At 41.6% G+C, this 19,428-nt stretch overlaps 1 protein-coding gene across 1 annotated transcript in view; it reads right to left on the bottom strand.

Moving 5' to 3' along the window:
* Positions 1 to 8,105, bottom strand: part of ITK (IL2 inducible T cell kinase) — a 74,178-nt gene extending 66,073 nt beyond the window's left edge. Inside the window, exon 1 of the mRNA XM_001136073.6 lies at positions 7,830 to 8,105. Within this exon, the coding sequence (XP_001136073.1) occupies positions 7,830 to 7,967 (138 nt within the window). The 5' untranslated portion in view covers positions 7,968 to 8,105. The remainder of the gene's footprint in view (positions 1 to 7,829) is intronic.
* Between the last annotated feature and the right edge of the window lie 11,323 nt (positions 8,106 to 19,428).

Raw genomic sequence — 19,428 nt, 5'->3', positions numbered from 1 at the left:
GAAGACAGTCAAGATCTCTGCTCTCATGGAACTGCCCTTCCATTAGATGGACAGACAGAAATTAAACAGGGAAGCAGATCCATAAACCTAACAAATAAATGCAGATACTAAGGTATCTATGTGCTTTGAAGAGGTGGGAAATAAATCAACAGCAGAATTAGCCAGGCACGGTGATGCACTTCTGTAGTCCCAGCTAGTCGGGAGGATCGCTTGAGTCTGAAAGGCAGAGGTTGCAGTGACCCAAGATTCCGCCACTGCATTCTAGCCTGGGTAACAGAGCAAGACCATGTTTCAGACAAACAAGCAAACAAACAAACCCTCCTGCAAAAATCTGGGGTGTTTGAGACAGTGGAAACAGCTAATGCAAAGATCCTGCATCCTGAGAATGAGTGCCATTTTATGTGTGTGTCTCACTTGTCTCACCCTAGTCCTGGCCCTGTACAAAGGCCCTGCTGAGACCTTGAGCTTGGAGTGCTTATGGTTCAGGAAGAAGGCAGATGTGACAGAAGCACATAAAGGGAGTGTGGCGTGAAGTGAAATAAAGAAGGCAGGCTGGGACCACAGGATGAAGGGTCTTGAAGGGCATAGTTGAGAATTTATTTAAATACCCTAAATAGCCATGGAGGGTTTTAAGGTAGAAAGTAGTATCTGATTTAAAATTTTAAGGTTCATTCTAGGTGTTGTGTGGATAACAGACTGTAAAGAACTCCAAATGCCAGCAGAAGCCCAGCTGGAAGGCAACTGAATGACATGGGAATGAAGAGAAGAGAGCCCATGACTGCTCAATGTCACAAGTAAAAATGCCTGGGTAGTTTTAAGAATATTATCTGCATGGCGAGGCATGGTGGCTCATGCCTGTAATCCCAGTACTTTTGGAGGCTGAGGCGGGAGGATTGCTTGAGCCCAGGAATTTGAGAACAGCCTGGGCAATATAGTGAGACCCTGTCTCTATAAATTTTTTTTTTTAAATAGCCAAGCATGATGGTGCATGCCTCTAGTCCCAGAAACTCAGGAGGTTGAGGCAGAAGGATCACTTGAGCCTGGGAAGCTGAGGCTACAGTGAGCTGTGATCACACCACTGTACCCCAGCCTGGGCAACAGAGCAAGGCTCTGGGTCAAGAAAAAAAAAAAGAATATTATCTACAGAGGCTTTAGCTGTAAAAGGCAAGGAAGGAGGGGTAAGACAGGCAGAGGAAAAAGGAGAAAAGAATTGCTTAATTCTCCTAAAAAGAGTTGAGGGCTGGGACCCGGCCCTCCTGCTAGTTCCTACATGTGCCTTTCTGACCCAGCACTTAAAATTCCAACCACCTGAATATCTGAATCTTCCTCTTCCTTGTTCAAGGATAGGCCACACACTACTGCCTCCAGGGAGTCTGTTACTTGTTTCTACACCCAGTAATCTCCCTTTTGAAGTCCTATGTCACTTACCTTGGTCTCTATTATTTGGGTATTGAACCTTCTCGATTTGAGCTTCGTTTGTGTCTCTAACCTCTCCAGCTGAATCTATACCTTATGTCCTTACTCCCTCCTTTCTTTTCTCCCTTTCTCCTTTTATTCCTTCCACAAATGATGCATGAGTGAATAGTGTGTGCCAGACACTCTTGTAGACACTGGCAAGGCCATCTTTATCAACTTGGGTGCCTGCTCTCATAAAGCTGATAGTTCAATGGAGGGTGAGGTGGGGAAATGACATTAATACATCATCACATTAACCAATGAGTAGTTACAACTTCAGCATGTGCTGTGAAGAAAGGACACCTGGTGCTGTGGTAGAACAGGACAGGAGGACATGACTTAGTCTAGGGACATCAAGGAAGGCTTTCCCAAGTAAGTGACACTTAAAACGGAGGCTTTAACATTGAAGAAAACCTGGTGTGGTTGGATTCCAGAGATGAGGGAAAGTGAGACATGAGCTGAGACAGACGAGACCATGTGGTAGATTCTGCTGGTGTCCATCCTTAGGGCAATGGGGAGAGCCGCTGGAGGGACACATCAGCGTCTGATGAAGGTCATCAGGACTTGACTACAGTCACATGTGAAAAGCTGGTGCTGGTTGCCATGTGGAGGATGAAGTGGCAGGCAGGGGTGAAGCGGGTGCAGGGAGACCATGAGAGGTGGTAGCAGTCCCAGGTGAGAGATATCCTGACTGTCCCAGGTGAGAGATATCCTGTGGGAATCTGGGGAGATTCTAGGGGAACTTTAGGAGGCAAAGCTTGCCAAGGCTCTCTCTCTCTCTCTCTCTCTCTTTTTTTGAGACGGAGTTTCACTCTTGTTGCCCAGGCTGGAGTGCAATCGCACAATCTTGGCTCTCTGCAACCTCTGCCTCCTGGGTTCAAGCAATTCTCCTGCTTCAGCCTCCTGAGTAGCTGGGATTACAGGCACCTGCCACCATGCCCGGCTAACTTTTTGTGTTTTTAGTAGAAATGGGGTTTTACCATATTAGCTAGGCTGCTTGTGAACTCCTGCCCTCAGGTGATCCACCCGCCCCAGCCTCCCAAAGTGCTGGAATTACAGGCATGGGCCATCGTGCCCGGCCTCTCTCTCTCTCTCTTTTTTTTTTTTTAAGACACATAGCGGGGCTTCTTGAAGTGAATAAAGACAAAGATTTGTCCTGGGGCATTTGTGGAAAACGTAGAGGTCCTAAAATATTTCATTGCAGAAGACCCATTTGGCAGGGGGTACCAATTTTCAGGACTGTCCTTTACATTGGGGACTTCAGAGCAAGAATGTATTGCATACTGTGTAATAACCCAGTGGAATCCCTGATTACCTATGAGTAACAAGTATGGTAATAAGTACTATTTATCAGAGAGTAATGTAGACTCTAGAGACGTGGGACATCAGGCAAATTGTTTAAACCCTCTTTGTCTCAATTTCTTGACCTACAAATTGGGGTAATAACAGTTCCTAACTTACAGAGTGGTTATAATGGTTAGGTGAAATAATTCACATTTTTCCACAGTGTTGGACATGTAGTAAGTGCTCAGTAAATGTTAGTTACTATCTTATTAGAATAAAGGTGACCTCCATCTTATTAAAAGGAAATAAGATCATGAAAGAATGTTTAATTATTTTATTTTATTTTTGAGACCAGGTCTCAGCCTGTTGCCCAGGCTGGATTACAGTGGCGTGATCACAGCTCACTGCAGCCTCAACCTCCTGGGCTCAAGGGATCCTCCCACCTCACCCTCCTGCGTAACTGGGACTACAGGCATGCAGCACCACATCTGGCTTTTTTTTTTTTTGTAGAGACGGAGTCTCACCATGCTGCCCAGGCTGGTCTCAAATTCCTGGGCTCAAGTGATCTGCCCACCTCGGCCTCCCAAAGTGTTGGGATTACAGGCGTGAGTCTCTGTGTCTGGCCTTGCTTAATTATTTTAAAAACATAGGCCAGGCGCGATGGCTCACATCTGTAATCCCAGCACTTTGGGAGGCCGAGGTGGGCAGACCATGAGATCAGAAGTTCGAGACCAGCCTGGCCAATATGGTGAAACCCCGTCTCTACTAAAAAAAATACAAAAATTAGCCAAGAATGATGGCACGCACCCGTAGTCCCAGCTAGTCAAGAGGCTGAGGCAGAAGAATCACTTGAACCTGGGAGGCAGAGGTTGCAGTGAACCAAGGTGGCACCACTGTGCTCCAGCCTGGGTGACACAGCAAGACTCTGTCTAAAAAACAAAAAAAAAAGGTAGTTTTTTAGAGAATTGCACAGCATTATATAATTTACACAAAATCACACAGATCAAATGTGAGCTAGTCTTTGACCCAGATCTGTCTGATTCCAGAAGCAGTGTTTGTGATCACTAGCGGTAATGCTTTCAAAAGCAAGGAAAGGGGACCATCTCCCCACCTACCATCTTTAATTTAGAAAGGATGCTTGCTGCAAGCAGGAGATGGTTCTGTTGCTAGATAAGACTGTAGGCTAAAGGGAAAAGGCCGTGAGGAGTGGAGACCCTCACCCAGATGCTTACTGGAATGGCGATCTTGACTGTTTCTCTTGTTCCATGTAAATGATAATGCCTCCCACATCATAAGGAGCACAGCACACTTGATCCCTAAGGGGCAAAGAGTCATCAAAATAGGAGAACCTTTCCAGTTCTCCAGAGGGGCTTTCAGAAGATCAAGGTGGTGCTTGGGCAAAATTGTGAGTAATAATCACCTTACCATGTAGCAATGGGTAAAAAGCTTATAACACACTTTTCTCATGAAATACTCAACATCACTTGAAGTAGGTAGTGTTGGGGTCCTTACTTTACAAATAGGACACAGGCAGAAAGAAGTCAAGTGTCTGGTCTGAGATCCCACATCTAGAAAGTGGCCACATGAGCCACACCAATCTATGATGATTCCCATCTAGGCTGCCTCTTCCATCCTGTGCTTACTCAAAGTGCCTGAGGCTCTCCACTTTCCCTTTACCACTGAAAAGGATCCGATATCAGTCACGTGCAACTAAGTATGCTGTTTAGTTGGTGGCTACCTCTCCAAGGATCATTTGTACTTAGGCTTGCCAACGGTGTGCTGGACTCGGCTTGTACTGGCCCGAGGTAGCTAATTGTTAAGTTTTCAGGAATCTGTGAGCCAGCAGACATCACATTGATAGTTTAAAATGGGCCATGATGGGAATATTTACACCAAAGGAATTGGCAAACACTATGAATCAGGGCTCTCCAACAAGCCCCGTACTCGGATTCCTAAGCATTTACCAGCACATCCATGTGCCCTTATCTCTCATTGTCCTCTGTCATAGAATTTCAGGCATCAGGGACAACTTGGAAAAAAATTGACAGGCACAGGAGAGCCTCTGAAATCATGTCTGTCTGCAAGCTACCACCTGCCAAATCTATGCTTCTCTCTGGCCCACTGCTCCAGCAAGATGAAGGCGCTTCTTGGCCCCTCTGAAAACACTTGCACATCTCAACAGGAAAAACAGGCATCGAACACCAGAACTAAGTCCATGTTAAAGTAAAACCTCAATCAATTAGTATTATAATGACAATAGGCATGATTTTTTAGGTTAGAATAAACATACTTGATTTCTAGAATTACAGAATGTGTTCTTGAGTATGTAGAAGGGTTATTTTTCATATGGTGTTATAAATTCATAGAATATGAGAACTGCAAGAATCATAATTTTACACATGAGAAAAGAGAAAAAGAAGCTCTGACACCCGACACCCTAAGAGGGGCAATAACTGGCCAAACAGCTCATAATGCGTGTATATCTACCCCACAAAACTTATATTTAGCCACAGAATAGAAGGAATCCAGGACCCTGATCTTAGCTTGACTTTGAAGAATCCTTGAATATCTCCCATAATTTGAAAATGAATTGTTATGACAGCCTGCTAGCTTCTGTAGAGACATGAAAGGGATACAAATAATGGTTAATTTTTACTAGATGCTTACCAGATGACAGGGCCTATGCTAAGTACCTAATATATTAAGTTGAATTGTTTGAAACTTCTAATATCTGATATTCGATCTGCCAAATAATTTCAAAAAGTTCAGCCTAAAGACATTATACCTCTGAGTCTTTGCCATCTTCCTATGAAATGGGTACTATTATCACACCCATTTTACAGATTGAAAATGAAGCCTTTAATTTAAAAATGAAAATGTTCTTCCCATAAGTGTAATGTTATTTACTTATGAGTAATATTAATGCAGCCTTGTGTGCAAATTGGTGGCCTGAAACCATGTAGTATACCTAAGACATGAACAATAATAACTCACATATATTACCTTTCTCAGGGAACTTGGATAAATTTCTAATTAATAAACTTCTATAATAATTAAATAATTAAAGAAATACTTTAAAAATGTTATTTATAAGAGTAAAAAAGGCATTAGAAAACAAGAAATTTGATGTTTGGACATGTATTCTCTATATCTCACATGGAAGAATTAGAAACTGTAGCCTAGGGCTCCCCAGAATGAAGTAATTGTCTTGAAATTTTCCATAATGCTCAGATAAAGAAGTAGGGTGATTTTACAACCTTGTCTACATGCAAATTATGACCAATAATATTCTGAATTAAGGCCATCTGGTTTTGTGATTATTTGCAAATAATATTGAGCTGAATTCACAATCAGTTCACAAATAGCAGTTGGGCTAAGGAATTATTAATACTAACTAAATGAGATGATACTATGTTGAATCAGAAAAACGAACTGGTGAAAACTGCAAAATGGACTTTGAAAAAAATATTTAAAGGTACATGACTGTTCTTTCAATATGAAACAAAAACTTTAAATGTTCCATTCACAAAAAAGCATTGAGTAATGCCATGCAATTTATTAGCTCTACATGATAAATCCCCCAAGTTCACAAACTGGGCTCCTGGCCACCTAGCAAAGAGGACTTGCATGTAATTCCATGTGTTTTCTGATTGACTGGCAAATTGTTATCGGTAAGAGTCTGATAATAAGACAAGCAATTCTTTTCACTTCTAAAGAGGCAGAGCTATTTCGCCTGCAACTTTTTTGTTTTCTGTATTTTTTTAATTCACAAAAGACATGCAACACCTGCAACTTTAAAAAGTGAGGCATCCATAGGCTCTATACCCAGCCTGACCTCCTCTGGAGCTCCATCTCATGAAGTGCTTTAAACCCTGGCACGCCAAAGAATCCCAAACTCATGCCACCACCTACTAAGTCAGACTCCAACAAAGAATTGGAGCACTTTTGTTTCTAAGTGACCATCAGGCACCTAATATTATTTTCCCTTCAGTAAAATATAAGTGATAATCCTTGTCCTACCCCACTAATGATGTAAAAATAATATAACCATACAGTAAGAAATCAAACATGCTTTGAAAAATTGCAGCATAGGGCTAAACAAGAGCCACTGCATAAAGCAAAGAAGTTTTGAAGAAGAAAGGGATCTTGAAGGTTGTTATTTCCAGTTTTTTCATTTTATGAAGAAAGAACCTGAAATAGGAGGTAGATATTTGCCCAGACTGGATCACCTACTGAGAAGTAGAGTTTGGTCTCCTGACCCTTTGTCCAATGCTTTTTCTACCAAACTACATTATTAGGATTATTCCTGTTGCTTTTGTTATTAGTGATGTTAAGAAGCACGAGACTATTTTTAGATAAAGAGATAGACTGACCTAGCAAAGCAGCCATACTCCTTCTGGGTAAGAACCGCTGGTCTGCACTGCAGAAACTTTGTTCTTAATAACCCTGGTGTCCTAAGAAGTCTATCAAGAGATGAAGAGGTTTGCCATTGTGCCTTACAACTTTTAGATAATTAAATGCCTGGGAAATCTTATTTCAAGATCAGGCAAGCGACGAGTATTGAGACAAACAGAGTCATTCATGAAAACGTTAACACCGAATCCAAAACTTAACAATTCTAAACACCAGTTTCTTCCACTAAAAAATAAGAAAGCTGGGGTAGATCATCCCATTGAATGCTAGTGTTGTATTAATCTATGTTTCATTAAATTTAGTATGTTTCATTAAATTTAGTATGTTTCATTAAATTTAGTATGTTTCATAGAAAGTTCAAGTTTTATCGAATCATAATACTTGCTACCTAAAATGTTATTCATAATTTAAAAACCAAACATAACCTTGCAGGGGGAAAAAGCTGATGAATGTTAAATTTACAGTTTTTAGAACTGAAATCACCTAGCACCACCATTTCACCTCTTGACTGCTCTCTGCATTCTCCTCTGATTACTTTTACTGTACTTTTTATGTTGTTACAATAAGCATGTTTGTGTTTCCTGTGTTCTATTTTATGCTATGTATATACTTTTGCATTAGCCCAGTCCAAACATAAAATGCTATGCGAAAAAAGACAAATGAAACTGCTCACATACCCCATGACGATCTTCAAAGTATGCCAGGCTGGCTTTGGTTAACACAAAGAAGCGGACTTTAAAGTTCGAGGGAGAAGTTCTTCTCTTTTGTTGGGATTTCTTGATGAGCTGTTCTTCCAGGAGGATAAAGTTGTTCATGATCCAGTTCTTGAAAGGTGGTGCACCTTGGGCATCACCTCTTAGCACAACCAAAGGAAAGAGTTTTGGGGCAAAGAATGCAATGTGGAGGCAGTTGATCTTCAGAGAGCTGCTCAAGGGCAACTTGCCTTCAACGTTATCTTTCTATCAACGTTCAGCCAACATAGCTGAGCTTCTCCTCTGATGTCAAAGGCCGAAACCACATCCTTTCAAAATTCACAAAACGAGGAGGCATATGTAAAAAATACATACAGCCTTTGCTAATGGCTTGAAATGATATTTGAAAAACTGTAAACTCAAAATTGTGGTAAGGATTACAGTTTAATCTTTATAGTTCCTGGTTTAATCCATCCAGCAGTTAAAACATGTAGCACAAGGAGTAAGGACAATGTGTGGTTTTGCTTACCATGATATACTCAGCAACCATCACAGTGCCTGACACATAAAACAGATGTTCAAGAAAAATTTATTGAATGGATCATCACCAAATTGGGTTGGACAATTAAAAGAGGTAATGAGCACAAAACCCTCACACATTAAAGTGAAGAAATATGTTGCTGAAGTTTATTAGTTTTTAAGATTTAAATTAAAGCCCATAGAAATTTCTCAATGCTACATATAGATGACTGCCTTTCTGTCCTGACGTTTTGTGGAAGAGTGAAAAATAAGTGAATCCTTCAGAATGGCATAATAAACAAAGTATATGTGGGCTTTGAAAACAGACAAACTTGTGTTGGATTCCCAGCTCTGTCACTTACTAAGCTGTTTCTCTTTGAGCAAGCCATGACTTCTCTGATCCTTAGCTTCCTTGTGAGGGTCCTTTGGAGGACTGAATCCCATACATCTTATGAATGGTAGGTGCTAGTCATACATGTTACCTTAGAGTTAGTACATAGTTGAAGTATAATGTGTGACAGTTACCTCTACTATGTTAATAATCAAGAGATTTTAGTGTAAGCAGATATTGCATGTAGTGGGTAGGGATAAATAATAAATGAAACAATAATTATTGCTGTATAGGAGTGAAATTCTCCAATATTTATTTTTAAATGTAAATTACCAGACAACAGCCTAATTTTATTTCATATACTGGATGCCCCAGCATAATCAAGACACCCAGGAGGGTACGGTACTGATATATTTTAAATTACCTCCCCCATTCTGAGATTCTTAAGACATATGTGTGGAAATACACTGCCCAAACAAGATAGTATTTTTTTTTTCTGAGTATGGGCTTGAGGTAGGGATTGCTACTATTCCCAAATAGCTACTCTCTCCTTCTTACTAGAGTAACTGAATCCCTGACAGTTATCTGGGCATCTGGCCAGCAAGAATAAAGACTACAAATTTTAGCCTCCCTTGTAGCTAGGTGTAGCTGTATGACTGTCTTCTGGTCAACTGAATGTAGCAGAAGTCGTGTGCACAACTTCTAGGAAATTTCCTTAGTGGGATCTGTCATCCCCTTTTCTTTCCCTTTTCCTCCTGCCTTCTGACTAGAATATTGAGGTAACAGTTGGAGCTGAAGCAGCTATCTAGTATCATGAGGTGGAAATTGAATGTTGAGGACAATGGAGTATAAGATAGAAAGAGCCTGGGACCCTGGTGACCATGGATCTTCCATGCCAGCCCTGGATTACATTTTTTAATATCTATTTTCTAAGTCTCAGTTATTTTGAGGTTTCTGTCACTACCAGCAAACCTAGATAATACAGTGCTATCTTCTCAAACTAGACTACAAACTCCTCTGAGAAAAGTACATTTTACACCTGCTTGGTTCAGATGAAAAGATTTACAGACTTCACAAAGTGTTCTCATCCGGGAAAACAAAATATCATCAGTAGCTGTTGCAATACTTAGGAGTCTTTCATTTGCTCAGTCTACATGGAGTGTCATCGTAAGTAATTTTATTCTCTTTCTCACAGAGCCATCAAACCCACTAACTGAGACTCATCTTTGCCAACTTTTAAATGCAAACTTAGGAGGCTCAATATTTTTTTCTCACTTTAAGGAAAACATAAACAAAAACAAATAGTCCCTTTGTTTGTTTTGGTTTTAAAAAGTTCACTTCATAGGAGCCAAATTCAAGGAGTTCCCACTTGCCAAAGATGGAACAATTTGAGTATCAAAAGGAATAATAATTGCCATGAATTGAAGAACAGCAAAAATGTTAAAACAATGAGTTCAAAAGAGAATTGAAAAAAGCATCCCAACCTTTTGACCACTTTTGGAGGATGCTGAAGAACCAACTTGTTTTTCTGAAAACTGGAAACAAAGGAAAAAAATAAAACATATTGCTTGCTTTTCTTGAAGAATTATCTTTCAATTCAGTAATCAAGTATTTAATGAGGAAGTTCTTTTTTTCCGAGAAACTAATCAATGAAGGAGTGACAGAATACTATCGTTTTGCAATGCCAATGAAATAATAAATGTAGGCAATGATCATCAATGGCTGTGAAAATTATTACGCAAAAAGCCAATAGGAAAATGTATAACTGTCATATGAAGCTGACAACACTGTAACACACTGATTAATCTTAAAAGAAGGACAACCAGACATTGTATGTCTCCTGAGGTGAAGCAAGAGGAAGTACACAAAACTGGCAACTCGGGAGTCTTGCCAAGAGAAAACAAAATCAAACACAAATCTAATCAAACTTCGAGATATAAATTCGAGTTTACAGGAAATACAAGAGATAAACGAACCTGACAAATGACACTGTGGAGATGCAATTGGATGAGTCCAGAATACAAAACATGCTAAGGACAAATGACTCAGTATCAGTAACAAATAAGTCATAGAGGGCAGGGCACGGTGGCTCATGCCTGTAAGCCCAGCACTTTGGGAGGTCAAGGGGGTGGATTGCTTGAGCCCAGGAGCTTAAGACCAGCCTGAGCAACATGGTGAAACCCTTTCTCTACAAAAAATTAGCCAGGCATGGTGGCACACACCTGTAGTCCCGCCTACTCGGGAGGCTGAAGTGGGAGGATCACTTGAGCCCAGTGGGTGGAGGTTGCAGTGAGCTGGGATTGCAGCACTGTACTCCAGCCTGGGTAACAGAGCCAGACTCTGTCTCAAAAAACAAAAGCAAAACAAAACAACAAATAAATCAAAGGGGGAACCCTTAGATTAAAAGAGACTTTAAGAGACATATGAGCATGTTTGGACTTTGGATTAAGAGTTAAGCAAATCAACTGTATAAAGACGTTATGAGACAATTAGACAAATTTGAATGTTAAAGAGATGTTTGATAATACTGAGAAACTTGTTATTTTTTAAGATGTAATAATGGGCTGGGTGTGGTGGCTCACACCTATAATCCCAGCACTTTGGGAGGCTAAGGTGGGCGGATCACGTGAGGTCAGGAGTTCGAGACCAGCCTGGCCAACATGGTGAAATCCTGTCTCTACTAAAAATACAAAAGTCAGTGGAGTGTCGTGCTGTGTGCCTGTAATTCCAGCTACTTGGGAGGCTGAGGCAGGAGAATCGCTTGAACCTGGAGGGCGGAGGTTGCAGTGAGCTGAGATGGTACCACTGCACTCCAGCCTGAGCAACAGAGCAAGACACCATCTCAAAAAAAAAAAAAAAAAAAAAAAAAAGATGTAATAATGGCACTATTATCATGTTAAAATAGTCCTTATTTTGTATAGAAACATACACTGAATTATTGATAAAACAATAAAATGTTTATGATTTGCTTCATCATAATCCAGTGGAGGGGGAGAAATTGGTAGGGGAAGGGATGAAAAATGTTTGACCATGACTTGACAATCGCTAAAGCTGGCTAATGGGTACATCATTATTCTACTCTCCTTGCACCGACGCACGTTTGAAAATTTCCATAATAAAAAGTTAAGCAAAGAAAAAGGGGCTGGGCGCGGTGGCTCACGTCTGTAATCTCAGCACTTTGGGATGCCGAGGCGGGTGGATCACCTGAGGTCAGGAGTTTGAGACCAGCCTGGCCAACATGGTGAAACCCCGTCTCTACTAAAAATACAAAAATTAGCTGGGCATGGTGGCAGGTGGCTGTAGTCCCAGCTACTTGGGATACTGAGGCAGGAGAATAGCTTTAAACCCGGGAGGCGGAGGTTGCAGTGAGTTGATTGAACCACTGCATTCCAGCCTGGGTGACAAGAGCAAAACTCCGTCTCAAAACAACAACAACAACAACAACAACAATACAAAGAAAAGAAAAAGAAAGCCCAGTTCAGTTCAAGGTAATAATCAAAACTCCAAACATGTATTCAAGTTGATGCTTTTCCTTAACTTTGCATGGGTTTGCTTCAGGATTTGAAGCATGTTGGCTTTTCCACCATGTCCTAACCTCTCTTTTCCCACACACAAGCCTGGTTTCTGACACACCTGAGTCGGAAGCTCAGGCTGGAGGGAAAAGAGGAAGAGGGGTAAAGGGTGCAACATTCATGAAGCTGCAGCAGTAATCTGGGGATGATGTCCTTGGGATGTGGTGGATGAACAGTTGCTGCTTTTTCTTGCATGTTTCATGTGCTTTGCTGTTTTCAGAGATTTTCCAGCTGAAGGTTCTGACAACTGTTTCCCTGATGTAGGAGATGCCACTCTCCTTGGCCAAGGAGCCCAACCCTCAGCCAGCCCTTGGGCTTTAGCTGTTCCAGCTCCTGTCGGGATTCATTTGTCCTGTCGGGACATAGGTCGTCCTCTTGGGTAAAATTTCCTTGAAAATGAACCACAGAGGCTGGGCATGGGGGCTCACGCTGGTAATCTCAGCACTTTGGGAGACTGAGGTGGGAGGATCCCTTAAACCCAGGAGTTCAAGACCAGCTTGGGCAACACAGGGAAACCTCATTTCTATTAAATAAAGAGAAAAAAGAGCCAGGCAAGGTGGCTCACGCCTGTAATCCCAGCACTTTAGGAGGCTGAGGTGGGCTGATCACTTGAGGTCAGGAGTTCAAGACCAGCCTGGCCAACATGGTGAAATCCTGTCTCTACTAAAAATACAAAAATTAGTTGGGTGTGGTAGCATTCGCCTGTAGTCCCAGATACTTGGGAGGCTGAGGCAGGAGAATTGCTTGAACCTGGGAGGTGGAGGTTGCAGTAAGCTGAGATCATGCCACTGCAATCCAGCCTGGGGGACAGAATGAGACCCCATCTCAAATGAAGAAAAAAGAAACGGAACCACATACCACTTATTCCCTCCCATGGTTCTACTGGAAGACTCAGGCCTCCTGTCCCAGCCAATGATGGATATACCATTTGCCCCAAGTAGAGCCCCTTTCCCTCTGACACCGAATAAGTAGCTCTTCCACAAACTTCCACCATTATGTTTCTCCAATGGGATTTAGACACTAGTCCTTATAGCTGCAAAACTCTGGGACTCACACCAAGCTCCCTGAAGAGTCTCTTAAAGTCCCTTTTGGTTGGCTTCTGGTAGATAAGCACCCACCCACCTTCCCCTGTGGGCTAGTGGTGAGAGGAAACACAGAGCCCCCAACATTCTCTCTCTTGCATTTTCATGCCTTGTTTTCTAAAGGCTGAAGGTGGGCGAACGCTATTACTGGCAGAATCTGTTTTGCCTCTTAATGCGTCAAGTGTGGATGGAGGTACTTCATTCCCTTTATCACATTAATATAGGGCTTTGGGGCCGCAACTGAAACTGGGTTGGAAAAAACCTAATTTAACCCAATTTCTATAACAAAGGAAAAATCAATTCAACCTGGCACTGCTGGGTCCGCTGGTATTTAACGACGACATCAGAGGTTTTGGTTTTCATTCTTTAGTTCTGAGCTGGTTTCATGCATGGGCAAGCTGTCCTCCATGGCAGCAAAATGGCTGCTGGGCTAACATCTTATCAGTGGAGCTAGATCTCTTTCCTTATAGTTCTAGTAAAAGTCCCAGAATTTTGAGTCATTGGCCTAGCTCACATGATATGCTCGCAGGTACCTCAATCATTAGAGCCAAGACAATGGAATATTCATTTGACCCTTTCCTGGCCTGGACACACTCCTGGATCTGGGAGTGGAGTGGAGTCAGCCCTACCCAGCCACATGGACCTACCCATCCACAGATGGGGGAGGGATGGTTCTCTGAGGAACACTAGAGTGTTGCCACTAGAGGTAGGGGAATGGCTGCTGGATCATTGATAAATGATTGCTCTCTTACTGTTACCTAAAACCCATCTTTGTTGCTTTATCTTTTGAAGTCCTACAACTCCAACCTTCTCTAGTCCGAGGACTTGCCCTTTGGATAACTCCAGGGCCCTCTTGTGTCCAGGCCAAAGACATCCTTCAATTGTCCTCTTTGGATGTGGCTTTGAAGCCCTTTAATTTCCTTGTGGTTCCCATCCAAACTTAATCAGGTTTATTAATATCCATTTAAGAATCATATCCAGAATATTTTGGCACCTACATAACTTCTTTCTTCTGAAAACAACAACAACAACACCTTACGTTTGCTAGAGCTATCAATTCTAAGGGGGAAAAATAGCATGAGCACAGAGAGGTATCTGTACAAGATATTTATTGCAGTGTTTTTTTTTTCTTTTTTTGAGACGGAGTCTTGCTCTGTCGCCAGGCTGGAGTGCAGTGGTGTGATCGTGGCTCACTGCAACCTCTGCCTCCCAGATTCAAGTGATTCTCCTGCCTCAGCCTCCCAAGTAGCTGGGATTACAGGCATGTGCCATCATGCCCAGCTAATTTTTTGTATTTTTAGTAGAGACGGGGTTTCACCGCTTTAGCCAGGATGGTTTTGATCTCATGACCTTGTGATCCGCCTGCCTCGGCCTCCCAAAGTGCTGGGATTACAGGGGTGAGCCACCGCGCCTGGCTATTGCAGTATTTTTTTGTAATGGAAACGACTTCTCTGTGCATCAATGAGAGACAAGTAAAATAATCTATGGTGCATCCTTACAATGGAACACTACAAGGTTATGGAAACCAATAATGTATATTCATAATGTATCAACCTAAAAAACTTCAGGATATATTGTTAACATGGAAAAGGTGCAGAACAATATGTTTGGCTTGTATGTTTTTATGTTTTGTTTTTATATACAAGCCATACATATTGTTCTATACCTTTTCCAGGTATATTTTGTGTTTATATTAATGTATGTTTAAATGTACATGGTGATAGCAGGAAGTTTGTATATCAAAATTCCAGCCTATAAAACTGGAAAGGTAAAGAAATGATTTGCTTTTTAATTTACATAATTTAAAAGATGATAAAATGGAAGGATTTTTTACTTTCCAATTTAAAATAAAAGAAAAATATGTCATTTGTCAAAAATCATTGGTTTGATTCGTAGAAGACAATAATGACTGAAATGGCTAGTAAACTTAGAGCTAATTTTTTGAAATATATATTTCTGGTAACAAAAGTAAAATATATTCTTGGTGGAAAGAGCAGACCAGCAAATAAATAAAAATTACATCTAATCTCATCCTTCAGAAATAATCAATGTTAATATTTATTTTACATTCTTCCAGTATTTTTTCAGAGTTAAATTTAATATTTACTTAGAATAATCATTTTATCCCAGCTACTGGATCAGTTACCTCCTTCTACCTGTAGACAGTTTCTGATCTTTTTTTTTTTTTTTTTTTTTTTTGAGACAGAGTCTCGATCTGTCACCCAGGCTGGAGTGCAGCACCCAGGCTGGAGTGCAGTGGCGTGATCTTGGCTCACTGCAACCTCCGCCTCCCAGGTTCAAGCGATTATTGTGCCTCGGCCCCCAGATAGCTGGGATTACAGGTGCACACCACCACACCCAGCTAATTTTTGTATTTTTATTAGAGATGGAGTTTCACCATGTTGCCCTGGTTGGTCTCGAACTCCTGGCCTCAAGTGATCCACCCGCCTCCGCCTCCCAAAGTGCTGGGATTACAGGTGTGAGTGACCGCGCCCAGCCTGATCTTTATTTTTAATGTTAAGTGTTTTATTATGGTGCGAGTGTGTCTGTGTGTGTGAATTTAGCTGCAAGTTTCTTCAATGTAACATTAAATAAATAATATGTAAACGGAGGCAGGACATCTCATGATTTGTAAACAGAGCAAAACAGGGAGTGGAGACAGTGAAGTTGTCCTAAGCCTGTGTGAGCAGGGAAGGATTCCGCTTGGTAGTGGGGCCAAATATGCCGAGCAGGGAGCAGGAAAGAAGCAAGACAGGATGAGAGATAGGAGGGGGAAGACACGCGGTGCTAGTTGGATCATCATGTTGAGAAATAAAATTATTTTGATCCCCTGTCTGACTTCTTTTTTGTATGTATACCAGTTCATTTTCCTTTTCAACCCAAGGCAGAGAGGCAGGCTGATTTGCATATAGTCCTCAGGGGAAGAGTTAGGTGACTGTAGTCTTTTCAGAGCCAGAAGATAAGGCAGAAATCAGGTTGGCTTCCTGAAGTCCTAGGTGCCCCAGGCTGACCGCAGCTCAGCCCACGCCACCTCTGCTGAGCAACATTGACATAAAAGCACTGTGGATTGTATTTTAGGCCAGGGGATTTACCCAGCCTGTACATGCTGTGTATGGTATGGAAATCTCCCCACCCTCACATCCTGCCTAGCTCACAATGCTCCCCTGGGCTGCACACTCATTGAAAAGGCTATATATAGCTGTCTACTTCCCTTGCTTTTCAAAATCATAGATGAAGAATAAAAGTTATTGACTTGAAACCACTTCCCACAATGCACGTTTAGACTTCAGCCTTCTATAATCTTGTATGTCTGCATATACTGTGCCTTGTATATACTGTTTTGTGTTATCACTCTTCACAGCTCTTCAACCTTAGGCTCACTTAAAATGTATGCAAAACTATCCTTAGAATTGTGATTTTGATTGTTTTTCTTCTTAAGAAACAATTATTGTTGGTTTTGAATATAGTGGTAAAGGGTATTAGAGTCACCGTTCATTCAACCAATTTGTTATCACTCTACTGTGTATTTACTTGCCCTCCTGTTTTCTTCTGTTTTTTCAGTGTGTGTTCTACTGATTGTAAGCTCTCTAAAATTTGGATTCTAGCTTATCCATGCTCTACCACATTCCTCATCAAGAAACATTACCCAAATCTTGTAAATAAAAATCAAGTAAAGCAGGCAATATGTACTTCTGATGTCATATTAAAGCCTTGTTTAACATGCCTGCCCAGGGATTATTTAATTATCTAAGAGAATGATGGAAGACAATGGGATTGGATCTATAAGTCAAGACTGATGTGTTGCTATTATCTTCAATAACTTTATTGAGATATGTTTCATTGACCATAAAATTCATCCATTGAAAGTGTGTAGTTTGGTAATGTTTGGTATATATTCACAGAGTTGTACAGCCCTCTCAATTTAATTTTTAGAACATTTTCAACACCCTAAGAAGGCTATCCATGACTGATGAAAATCTTACTCTGTGAAGGGAATGTCCTAGAAATGAAGTCTCCATCTTGCTACTTCCCTGAGAGAGCAAGTTGACTGAAGGTAGCTCCTATTACCAGTTCCTTTCAAACACACACACACACACACTCATACGCACACATACGCACACTTTAAATTTCTCATTAAATAACATATGATGTACCACATATGCTATTTTGCAACATACTTTTTTGTGTGCCCAGTATCTCAGGCCAAGCAACTTGCTTTTTTACTTGCTAATATTTATTGGAAATTGTTCAAATCAGCATACCTAATAGTTGCCTCAAAGTATGCATGGTGGCTGAGCACTTCTCATTACTCTCACTGCTATCACACACGTCTTACCCCAAATCATCTCTTGCAGGAATTGCCCCATCTCTACTACTGTCTTGCCTGCACTTCTACAATCTCTTTTTAATATGGTGACCAGAATCATCTTCTATATTTATGGTTTGGATCATCCACCATTCAGAGCAAAGCCAAAGACCTCTCAGAGCGCTACAAGGTCTATCCAACATGATCTGCTCATCCACCACCACCCCAGTTGCCTCTCAGCCTCATCTCCAATGACCCTCCTCCTAATTCACTCTACTTTCATCACTGTAGCTTGCTTGGAGCTCCTTAAACATACCAGGCATGCTCTCATATCAGGGTCTTGGCCCTTGCTGCTTCCTCTGACTGAGAAGCTCTTTCCCCAGACATCTTCATGGCTTCTTCTCTGATCTCCTTTATGTCTTTGCTCAAAGGTCACTTCTGGGCCAATCACAGTGGCTCACTCCTGTAATTCCAACGCTTTGGAAGATTTGAGGTGGGAGGATCGCTTGAGGCCAGGAGGTTGAGACTAGCCTGGGCAACATAGCAAGACCCTGCCTCTGCAGAAAAATTTAAAAACTAACAGGGTATGGTGTGGTGCACCTGTAGTTCCAACCACTTGGGAGGATGAGGCAGGAGGATCACTTGAGCCCAAGAGTTTTGAGTCTGCAATGAGCTGTGACCACATCACTGCACTCTAGCCTGGGTGACAGTGTTGGGGGAACCTGCCCCTGATAGTCACATAGGTTCTTTTCTATTTTCCCTAAGTGTTGGCCAGTCTGAGAAATAAAGGGACAGAGTACAAAAGAGAGAAATTTTAAAGCTGGGTGTCCGGGGGAGACATCACATGTTGGCAGGTTCCGTGACGTCCCTGAGCCATAAAACCAGCAAGTTTTTATTAGTGATTTTCAAAAGGGGAGGGAGTGTATGAATAGGGTGTGGGTCATAGAGATCACATGCTTCACAAGGTAATAAGGTATCACAAGGTAAATGGAGGCAGGGTGAGATCACAGGACCACAGGACCAGGGTGAAATTAAAATTGCTAATGAAGTTTCGGGCACGCATTGTCATTGATAACATCTTATCAGGAGACAGGGTTTGAGAGCAGACAACCGGTCTGACCAAAATTTATTAGGCAGGAATTTCCTCGTCCCAATAAGCCTGGGGGCGCTACGGGAGACTGGGGCTTATTTCATCCCTACAGCTGCGACCGTAAAAGACAGCCACCCCCAAAGCGGCCCTTTCAGAGGCCTACCCTCAGGGACACATTCTCTTTCTCAGGGATGTTCCTTGCTGAGAAAAAGAATTCAGCCCTATTTCTCCCATTTGCTTTTGAAAGAATAGAAATATGGCTCTGTTCCGCCTGGCTCACCGGCAGTCAGAGTTTAAGGTTATCTCTCTTGTTCCCTGAACATTGCCGTTATCCTGTTCTTTTTTCAAGGTGCACAGATTTCGTATTGTTCAAACACACATGCTCTACAAACAATTTGTGCAGTTAACACAATCATCACAGGGTCCTGAGGCGACATACCTCCTCCTCAGCTTACAAAGATGACAGGATTCAGAGATTAAAGTAAAGACAGGCACAGGAAATCACAAGGGTATTGATTGGGGAAGTGATAAGTGTCCATGAAATCTTCACAATTTATGTTCAGCGACTGCAGTAAAGACAGGCATAAGAAATTATAAAAGTATTAATTTGGGGAACTAATAAATGTCCGTGAAATCATCACAATTTATGTTCTTCTGCCATGGCTTCAGCCAGTCCCTCCATTC

The sequence above is a fragment of the Pan troglodytes genome, chromosome 4, assembly GCF_028858775.2.
Source record: "Pan troglodytes isolate AG18354 chromosome 4, NHGRI_mPanTro3-v2.0_pri, whole genome shotgun sequence".
NCBI lineage: Eukaryota > Metazoa > Chordata > Mammalia > Primates > Hominidae > Pan > Pan troglodytes.
The sequence above is the reverse complement of the archived record's forward strand: the minus strand, read 5'-3'. Positions and strand labels throughout refer to the sequence as shown.